Source organism: Monopterus albus, unplaced genomic scaffold (assembly GCF_001952655.1).
Source record: "Monopterus albus unplaced genomic scaffold, M_albus_1.0 scaffold107.1, whole genome shotgun sequence".
Taxonomy (NCBI): Eukaryota; Metazoa; Chordata; class Actinopteri; order Synbranchiformes; family Synbranchidae; genus Monopterus; species Monopterus albus.
The window spans coordinates 292,649-302,845 of record NW_018127987.1 but is presented as its reverse complement, the minus strand read 5'-3'; the positions used below and the strand labels follow the sequence as shown (position 1 = coordinate 302,845).

The following is a 10,197-nucleotide window of genomic DNA, read 5'->3' as shown; positions in this document are numbered from 1 at the left end:
GCGCCTTCATTACCACAACTTTGACTCTTCATCACCACCTAATGGAAAACCATAAACACTACAGCATGATGTCACCGCTGAGTGCACACTATTCTTAACTCGGAATTATACATAATAATGAAACACGCAGACAAATGGACCATCTTGGAAAGTGTTTTTGAGGTAGTAGCTGTATTAAAATGATTGACAACACAATCACCCCCTGTATCAAATGTTTCAGCTACAGAAATGACAATACTTTTCACAAAATGTCTTACTTTCTATACAGCACTCAATCAAATGTTAAAATAGGATGGTTTAACTCATTACCACGGATGACTAATACTTTCATGATGCAGCATTTGACTTCATATTTTTTGCTCTCTTTTTATACTTTCAAAAACTAGTGTTCCAAGGCTAAACACAAAAAAGTAATTACACAACAAAGCAAAAATCTCTCCATAGCCTAACTGTTTTCAGAGAAAAGACTTGTAGTTACACATGTGAGTACAGTATAAAGTATCATGGAAATGTGAACTGTTAAACCATTAGGGGCAGATGTAGTGTTGATTATTCACTTGTAAAACAAAAATTTTTTTAAAAGTCGCAATAAGAGCACAAAAGGTAATTACAAAAAACAAAATTAAAAATTAAATGTATAGTTAACTGTTAAGGGAAAACAAATTAAATACATTTGCAACCCACTTGGCTCCTTCACAAACACTGCAACAGACCAAGGCAAATTATGTAAACCAAAAAGAAAAGCACCAAATGTTAAGAAAGAGGAGAAAAAAAGATCTAGTAACTAATGAAGAAATATTCTTCTCATTTTCCATCTGATCAGTGTCCACGTTTTGTTCCAGGACAACCAGGTGTTTTTTATTTTCTCTTTCTGTCTTGGGAGCATCGTGGGCAATACCTGCACAGCATAAACGAACACGAAGGAGAGGATAAATGGTTACTGTACGTGACTAGTTTGACTAGGTAACAAATCACACTTTCATTTCACATACTGAAAATATAAAAGTACATTACAGCTTTACAGGGTTCAAGTTTCAGCTGAGTTCAGTTTCTTACCATTTTCCTCTTGGTTTTGTTGTCAGGCCCACACATGCAAAATGGAACCACTCAATGGAGCACTGAAGAAACACAAAAACAGACAACTGTTAAATATTCCTACAGATGGAACACTCAGTACAGACAAAACAACAGTATTCACATCACATGATCAACTAGAATTACCACTTTGCGGTTGTATGTTTCCACCAATCAGTCAAATTTATGGGAATGGACAGACGTGACCTTGACCTTTGACCACCAAAATCCAATCAGCTCCTCCTTGACTCCAAGTAGACGTTAGTGCCAAATTTGAAGAAATTCCTGAGATATCACATTCATGAGAACGGGCCAGATGGACGCAGGTACATACAGACGAAGAACCCGAAAACATAATGCCTCCAGCCACAGCTATTGCCAGCACAGAGGAAAAACATAATAAACTTTTTTTAAAGAAGAGATATCACACACAGCATGTGTAATGTGTGGCATCTGCTAATTAATCACTCTTTCATCTGTGACCTTATCCATAGAGGATGAGGCATGAGACTGCAGGAATCCTAAGCCTCTTAGTTTGTGGTTAAATTCTAAAAAAATGTATAACAGAAAGGGCGTACATGTACACTACATAAAATAACTGATTATTGATATTACATTATTACAGCTTCTATTTTTTTTTATTATTATTCTTAAGTAATCTTTCTCAATTTCATACCTGTACCATGAAATATATTGTCATGACCTTTGTGATACACAGATGGTATTTCATGCTAATGTTATTTTAAAAAATTATAAACATTTAAATAAAGTCATCTGTTTGGACAATCCATTCACATTAAAGCACCCATGAAATAAATCCATAGATTTTCTGTGTTCTTAGATGCATTGTTTCTTGTTTGTTTTGCGAGATGTCACAAACAGGCATTTTAACATATATCTATACCAGAATTCAGCCTTACCTCTTCCCATTTCAGGATATTATTTTACTGATGTATCTTGATTATTATAAAATTACATCCAATAAAATTTAATTATAGACTAAGGCACTCCAACTAACCAGCAGACGGAAAAACAAATATAGGATACACAAAGTACAATAATGCTGAATGACAGGGCCAAAATTTTTTTTTTCATTTAATTGATATATACTAATTATCAATATATACATTGATTTTCCATTTCTAAATCACAAATGTTGTGTGACTTCTCTTTAGCCCAATATTCTATTATCTCATTTTGTGCTGGCATCTGACCATCCTCACTGGGGCTCATTTGCACTTTGTCTTATTCTATGCATCTATCCTAAACATGAAAAAGTGAAAGCTAATGTTAGTCACCATGCTGTAGTGTTTTCCTGCCTAATTTTAATTTCCATGTCAGATCACTCATAACGTTTTGCCCGATCTTGTTCAGTGAAGAAACCAAAAGTGCCATGTCATTTGCCTTTTGACTGAGACACAAAGGGGGCCATAAAACAAAACTCACATCAGTGTTGTCACAGCCGATCATCTCGCCATAAGAGACCTGATGACACAGACAGTAGGTGGGTTCATTTGGGTCCACTGGCATGTCCAGCACATCAGATGGGTGCACATTCCCAAAGTTGGAGGAAGGGCTATTGAATTCTCCCCTGATGATGGACAAAAATATTTTAAATAATAATGGGAATATGATCCTAAAGATGACTAACAATCATTAACTTCAAACTTGAAAAGTAAACTCCATCACAAGCTGGAAAGTAGATACACAACATACGGTTGATGGAGTTTGACTTTCTTCTGTAAACTCTTGGGGCTGCCATCTTCATCTGAACTCTTCACTTTAGACCTTGTTTTAGCCGTCTTCTTTTCCTTCTGTCTGGAGTCACCTGAAATTAAACAACACTTAAGTAAATATTCCATCAGGTGTAAGTCACAAGTGCCATAATAAAGACATTAAGTAAATATAATGAACACACCTTTTTTCCCCTTACTAGAGGTGGAATCATAGTCTGTGCTCTCGATCTGCTTTTCCTTCAGATCAGCTTCAAACCGAGCCAGGTCTGTGTCAAGACGTCTGATGTGTTTGTCGACCTGCAGAAAATAGGATTTAAGCAGACGGACTGTGGTGCATATTTCATGTACATTCAGTGCACTGGGCCAATCGTTTGTCCAAGTTATTCAAATCATATGACCATAAGATTTATGTAGAACATTATGTTTATTTCTAAGATACTAACCATCTCATAGGTCTGCATGGCCAGTTGCACCTTATCATCTCCAAACTCCTTGCATTTACTGTATGACTGCTGAATCTGCCTCAGTATGGACAGCTTTTGCTCTGTACTCTTTAGCCAGAGAGTCTATCTGGCTTTTTAAATCTAAAGGAGACACAAGGAATAAAGCTTCTAAAACAGTGTTAAGTGTTAGCAATTGTTTAACAATGACCTCACTGCAATTTTATTGTGTACAAATAAAACTTCCTAGACTTTATGGCTTATGAAGAAATGTCTACTTATGACCATTCATTACACGTTATGTCTTTACTGTGGACAATAACTGAGTAGTTCAAACATAGGAGGAGTCTGTCTTCCTTTCTTGAGTTGTTTCATTTGAAGGATTTTCAGAGGCCTGGAGAGGTGAAATTATTCAGTATTTTACAACTAAAGGGGGCGAAACAAGGGAAAAGTCATAAAGTGATAATTTTGTGGAACCCTAACATTTTCTTCCATATCCGTTAATCACTTTGCAACAAGTTAGCCTTCACCGATGAACCCGGACTTAGGGGTTGGGAACAATTGCACAGATCAAACTGTTAAAAGATCAGACATAAAAGTGGCGTTGTGTTTAAACAGGGTTCCTTAACTAAATGGAGTGCACAGGATGTTCACACCACTTCACTTTTTTCTCACCCTCTGTGCGTTGATCTAGATCCCTCATCAAATTGAAGTTTCTCTGCAACTCGAAGGGCAGGTTTTCTATGCCTGAAGTGGTGCGAGAAACAAGAAAAGGAATTGAATGCCTACTTCAATGAGATCAATATGAAACGTTAAGGCAAGCAGGATAGCTAGCGTTAGCTTCTTGTGTGGACTGATGCTCCGACTGACGTTAACCCATGCTCTTGAACAAGCTTGTCAGAAGTACTACGTAACATACAAAGGACACAAAGACAATTGACCTTACTTAACTGACTTTAAGCTAGATCAGCACAGCCAGTTCTGTCCGTGCTGCCGATCTCGAACAACCCTCTCTTCGCTAGTGTAACAACGTATTACTCCAGCAAATAGACTGAGCCTAAGCGCACTGACCGTTAGCAAACGATTAAAGCATTTGCGTCTGCAAGCATGTTGGACAAGAAGTATATTATTTAATAAAGGTCAGTCCTTAAAAAGCTAAGTAGGTACAGTTTGTTTCTAACGACTTTAAAGTATGATGGATATCTTACTGTCCAAATAATGCTCCAAATACATCCCCGCCGCCATCTTGGAAAATGTAAACAACTCAGCTTCCTGGCCAAAATGTACCAGTCTGATTGGTTATTTCCAACACTGTTCATAACACTAGTAGACTTCCCAGCGCAAACCCCTATCCAAAATACCGGTTTGTATCTCGAGGTAATATACCAGCTATCAATACGAGCATATGAAGCCACCCTCTTCATTTTCACTTTCTCAACTAACTGCATTGCTGTTATCTAATTGGAATCCATTTTACGTCTATCCATTAAGTGTATGACACAAATGCATTCTGACCAGTCAAAATTTCATTTCAAAACATTTTGCCTCATTCTGACTGATGACAATGAACCACTGAGTTGAATGGAGACTCATCACACATTTTTCTACAACTCAATTCTGGATATCTGAAATTGTGAATTCTTTAAAATTATTTGGAACTAAAATTCTAGTTACCTTCTGTGTAATTTTGTCTGATCATAACCTTTAAATAAAGATGTTTTTTTGAATGTCCAAGTCCAGTGAACACTCCTAGATGCTAGACGTGTTTCCCATAGTTGACATGACCCCTGCTGAATGATGAATAAAACAAACAATAGGAAAAATATCTTAAAATATTTATTGTGTCTTGCAGACTTATGAAAGCTTCGCCATCCTGCAATGTCATCAAAAGACAAACAAAATGAAAATAGTCTAACACAAATTTAAAAACAAGAACGTACGCAACTAGAAGAGAGCAGCACTGACCACCGGTCCAATCCTGTTAGTCGTATTTCACCGACACAATATCACTGCTCTGAAAAGACAACAGAGCACACCAACTTGAATAGTCTTTAACTAAAGGGAAGAGGATCTTGGTCTGTAATGATGCTCCAAAAAGCTCTTACATACTCAAGTACATTTTAACACACTGTACAAATTGTCACACACTGTCCTTTTTTTGCAACATGCGCTTCAACTTGTTGAACCTATTCTTTCCCATTCTCTTCTTTACCTTAATGGGTTTTTTGGTCTTTTTGACTTGCTTTTTCTCAAATCTGCTCCCTTCCTTTTTGTCAGCCTTTGATGCTTTAATCTCGTTAGATGATTTCACCGTTGGCTTCTTGGCCTCTGTCCCTTTCACAGTTTCACCATCCAGCTTGGCAACTTTTGCCTTTGTTGGTCCAGTTGGTAAGGCTTTTTTGCCTTTTGATTTGATGTTTGCTGCAGTTCTACTGGGTTGGGCTTTTTCCTTTGAGCCTTTTGCCTTACTTGGGCCATTCTTGTCTTCAGGAGAGTCTGCAACTACTGTGGCCTCAGGAGCCTCTCCATTCTCTTCTTCTAAATTAGTAACAGATACAAAGGGTGAGTTATCAAGATAACTATAATGGATGAAAGTTGGCATGAACTAAGAAAGGTATTACCTTCCCCTGCAAGTGCTCCTGGAATTACGTTGGAGAACTTCTTCAGCTTAGCCACAAAAAATCCATCCATATTATGAGAATGAGGGTAAAACCGGCGTGAGAGATGCAGAGAAGGGTGGAACCTGCGCTGTTTAAACCTAAAAGGATGGGGGAAAAGTTTGTGTTGAACATCAGAGTGCTTGCCTTTCAGTCTTTAAGTAACTTAAATACTTATCTTATTTACCTGGTAAAGCCTTCCTTGCCAAAGTCAAGTCCTGTAGGAACTAATTTGACATTTCTTTTTTTTAAGGCGTAGTCCACCACCCATTCATTCTCCTCCACCTAGGATAACACACTGTAGTCATTAACAGTGGCTACTAACACTAACAGTCACCTTTTGCTAAACCATTCAGAAAACTGCTCACAAAGTAAGTAGGTACATAGGGAACTGAACCCACTGAAGTACATGCATTACTCATACCATTATGGAACATGTGCAGTAGACCAGATATCCTCCTGAAGTGGACTCAGCATTGACAGAGTCAATGGCAGACAGAATCAGCTCTTTCTGAAGGTGAGCAGAGCGCTGGATGTCTGCCTCATCCTATCAGGAAACACCACCATGGAAGGAAATGTTATCATCACAATATTAAAAGCCAACCACAAGTATCTGAATGGATGTATACCCAAAGACTATGAATGGTGTATTACCTTACTGGTCTTCACAGCTGGATCTTTAGCAATGACTCCTGTGCCTGAGCATGGAGCATCAAGCAGCACTCTGTCAAACCCACCCATTACCTTTAAGCAAAATGTCAACAAGTCAGTACACTATATAAAATTCTAGAGTAAATGTAAACCACATATGTATCCACAGTACCTTTGGGAACTGCCTGCCATCGTAGTTGCAGACAATAGTGTTGGTGACCCCCAGACGGTGGATGTTTCCCACCACACTCTTCAATCTTTCAGCGTTTGCATCATTGGCCACGATCACACCCGTGTTTCTCATCAGCTGTCCTACACACATATTGTTAATTTGCATGTGAGAAAATATGTATTTGCTTCATTTCCACTGGTCTACATTAGTGGAGCCACACAAAATTAATCTTCATTTTTCACGAGAAACTACCAAACCTTCACTGGTTCTAGCTTCTCGAGTGTAATAATGTGTGCTTTCTTAATCATATGTGAGGAAATTGTTTTATGTATGGGTTTTGGACTGTTGGCTGGACAAAACAAAAACAAACATGATTATATTATAGATTACTATATTTATAATTAATATAATTAATGTTTGGCTTTGGTATAATAGGCAGTTTTCATAATTTTACATTTTAAAGACAAAAAAATCTGAAGAAAATGAACAGCAGATAAATGAAAATACTGAAATAATGAAACTAGCCATGAGAGGTCTGTTTATTTCGGTTTTCTAGCGGTTAAGTTTTTTGTTTTTTTGTTGTTTTTTTTTTTGGTCTTATGTCATTTATGTTTTTTTTTCTATTGCTGTACCAACTGGAGGTCACTCTAAAATTTCATTGTATGTCTTACAATGACAATAAAGGATTATTTTATCTTATCTTAATTGCAACCCTAGTCTACATTAGACAGTTTGAAACACATTATACAATGACTGTAATTGTCAATTCCATAAAATGCAACAAAAACAAATCTTACCAATATAGGTGGTCTTGCCTCCTGGAGCTGAGCTCATGTCCAACACTAACTCACCCTCCTGTGGAGACAGTGCCATAACTGGCAGGAAACTGGAGGCTCCTTGCAGCATGTAGTGGCCAGCCAGGTACTCTGGGGTTGCACCTGTTTTAAAATACATAAAGAACTACAATATGCCATCTTTTAAGAACTGTGTTCTTGAACATTACCGCTCTCACCAGTACACCGGACGCTGTGCTATTACCTGACAACAGGCTCAATGTAAAGTGAAGGACTATTTGTGGACATACAGAGGCGTCTTTATATGTACAATATATCCTCCCCGGCTACATATATGAGAAGGTCATAATATTAGGAACACCTCTGAATATAATGTAGTCCGGTACAACATTTAACTATGACCTCAAAAATAAACACATCATTGAATTTATAGATTTATGACAATTTCAGCAAAAACTGAAACATTTTGATTCATGAACAGATGTTCAGGGAGAAGTGTTGCATTGAATTGCACACAATTGTACTGAAACTTACCTATAGGTACTGAGGAGTCGTAGATCACTAGACCGATTTTAGACCACTTCCCCAGTGGATCAAGGTTAACTCCTCGGTTGATCAAGGCCTACGAGTTCAAAACATAAAGGAGGAAGCATTAGACAATACTAGTCAGGTCACTGGATGAAGGGTTTCTCCAGGTGTTCATTGATGACTTCTGTGTTAATGACACAACAGACTAAAGCCAAACTATAAACATTTGTACCTTTCATCTAGATATTTTTCTACTGATTTCATTTACATTCTTCATTCACAGCAAACAAGCTGTATGACAGTTTTTCATTTGTCTGACCCTATCGCCCACACTTTTCTGTCTGAAGGACTGCAAAACTATGTACAGTATATCTCAAACACCCCTCATCTCTGTGTGTTACACTGAACTCTAGATATAAAATTAAGCTCTTGCTACTTCTTGATATTACTTTTAATGATTTGATGTACAAAAGTACTAATTACCATGTAACAAACAACATTTATGTGAAAATATTGCACTTGGCCATTTAATGCATGGCTCCCAGCCCAGGCAGTTACCTCTGCAAGGTCCCGCCTCCTGGATTTCAGTGTGTTGGTCCGAATAGTGACAGGTCTCTGAATTTCATTGGCCTCAAGAAAATCAACCAGCTGGAAACCAAAAAACAAAGAAGGATTTACAAAGTTGTTTTTTTTTTTCACAAAGTCAAAATATCCTATTCATTTCATGCAACACAAAATCTCAAATGAGTCTCAAAAGGCACATGCCCAAACTATTATAACTGTACATCAATCAGTTGTAATCATGAGGAGGAAAAATCATCTGAACTTCTTTGGTGCCACAGAAGAACACACACCTCTGACAAAGGGAAGAGGTCTATTAATTTTTCAATCAGGAAGTTGTTGTAGCTGTAGTAAGTGCAGAGATCCTTCTTGAGAAGAGAGATATAATCTGCCCTCTCCTTCCCCGTCTCCCTTTTTGTTGAAAAATTGCACAGAACATCAATGTTGTCTCTGATTCTTTGGTGGATTGTTTTCAGGTCTAGAGACAGGACACCTAATAATACAGATAAGAGACAAGCTTTGACTTTTGCAGAACAGTTTGTGTGACTCAGCCAATACATTTCCCGCTTTAATGGGCAGGAGTCTCATGGGAAATGAAGTCAGTCACCTTCTTTCTCACTCTCCTCTGCCCCTGGTAGCTTAAATGTATCAATTTCTTCAATGTTGGTCTGTACTGTGTCTTCCTCATCCATGTCAGCATCTGATTTCTCTTCCTCCTTGTCATCATCATCGTCTTCCTCATCATCATCATCATCTTCATCACTCTCTATAGTAATTGCTTCCTTCAGCTTTTTCTCTTTCTTGGCTGCACGTTCAATGGGAAGAAGCTAAATGTTGAATGAAAACCAAGGAAAGAAGTCAGTAATATGATAGATTAACTGTACATTAATCACATTAACAACCCTTAAACGTAAGGGATTTTATCTGTAAATATACAGTTGTGTCAATAATTTACATTTTGGCATTTGAATCACAGTTTCAGTCAAATTTCAAAAGCTTGGTGGAAAGTTATACGAGAATCATTTCACATACTTCCTCTCCCTCACTTTCTTCTTCTGTTGCTTCAGCTCCACTGCCATCATCAACTGTACCATAGTCATCAACCATTTCTTCTTCTTCATCCTCCTCTTCTTCTTCTTCTTCCACCCCTAATTTTACACTCTTCTTGCTTTGATCTTTTCCTCTCTTCTTTTGCTGTTGCTGCTCCTCCTCCTCCTCCCCTTCATCTTCCTCCCAGTGATCATCACTGTCCTCCTCACTTTCAGGCTCATCAATTTTGCGCTTCCTCTTTGCAGGTTTCAGCCATTTGCTGTTCTCATCAGTGAATCCTTTACAGAGAGAAACAAACAACACACATTAAACATTTGTATCTTTTTTCCAATTTCTTATTCTCTTAAAAAAGAAAGACAGTTGCTTTTTTTTTGTTTTGAACTACATTCAATATATGATTACAATCAATAGCTTCCACAGATGTCAAATTACTGATGCCAGATAATCCATCACAATCAACATGAAGCCTTGATTTGTTCGTGTCAAAACTGTGGTTACACTGTTGAGTCATTACACCCACATGTGCTTGATTAA

The 10,197-nt window shown here is 37.6% G+C and overlaps 2 protein-coding genes across 4 annotated transcripts in view; both read right to left on the bottom strand.

The window, feature by feature from the left end:
- Positions 1 to 152: 152 nt before the first annotated feature.
- Positions 153 to 4,698, bottom strand: ing4 (inhibitor of growth family, member 4). Its single transcript, XM_020610860.1, is given in 9 exon segments — positions 153 to 898; positions 1,057 to 1,118; positions 2,521 to 2,665; positions 2,791 to 2,902; positions 2,993 to 3,107; positions 3,254 to 3,356; positions 3,358 to 3,394; positions 3,926 to 3,997; positions 4,459 to 4,698. Coding segments are annotated over 9 exon segments (723 nt in total). The 5' UTR covers positions 4,496 to 4,698; the 3' UTR covers positions 153 to 858.
- A 375-nt stretch (positions 4,699 to 5,073) lies between these two features.
- Positions 5,074 to 10,197, bottom strand: part of nop2 (NOP2 nucleolar protein homolog (yeast)) — an 8,915-nt gene continuing 3,791 nt past the window's right edge. For all 3 annotated transcript variants that reach the window (XM_020610893.1, XM_020610892.1, XM_020610894.1), the window contains exons 5-16: positions 9,646 to 9,941; positions 9,221 to 9,440; positions 8,907 to 9,106; positions 8,611 to 8,700; positions 8,059 to 8,146; positions 7,528 to 7,668; positions 6,731 to 6,870; positions 6,562 to 6,651; positions 6,332 to 6,454; positions 6,095 to 6,192; positions 5,872 to 6,008; positions 5,074 to 5,788 (exon numbers count right to left, since the gene is read on the bottom strand). In XM_020610893.1, coding sequence (XP_020466549.1) covers positions 5,391 to 5,788; positions 5,872 to 6,008; positions 6,095 to 6,192; positions 6,332 to 6,454; positions 6,562 to 6,651; positions 6,731 to 6,870; positions 7,528 to 7,668; positions 8,059 to 8,146; positions 8,611 to 8,700; positions 8,907 to 9,106; positions 9,221 to 9,440; positions 9,646 to 9,941 — 2,021 coding nt within the window. In that variant the 3' untranslated portion in view covers positions 5,074 to 5,390. The remainder of the gene's footprint in view (positions 5,789 to 5,871; positions 6,009 to 6,094; positions 6,193 to 6,331; positions 6,455 to 6,561; positions 6,652 to 6,730; positions 6,871 to 7,527; positions 7,669 to 8,058; positions 8,147 to 8,610; positions 8,701 to 8,906; positions 9,107 to 9,220; positions 9,441 to 9,645; positions 9,942 to 10,197) is intronic.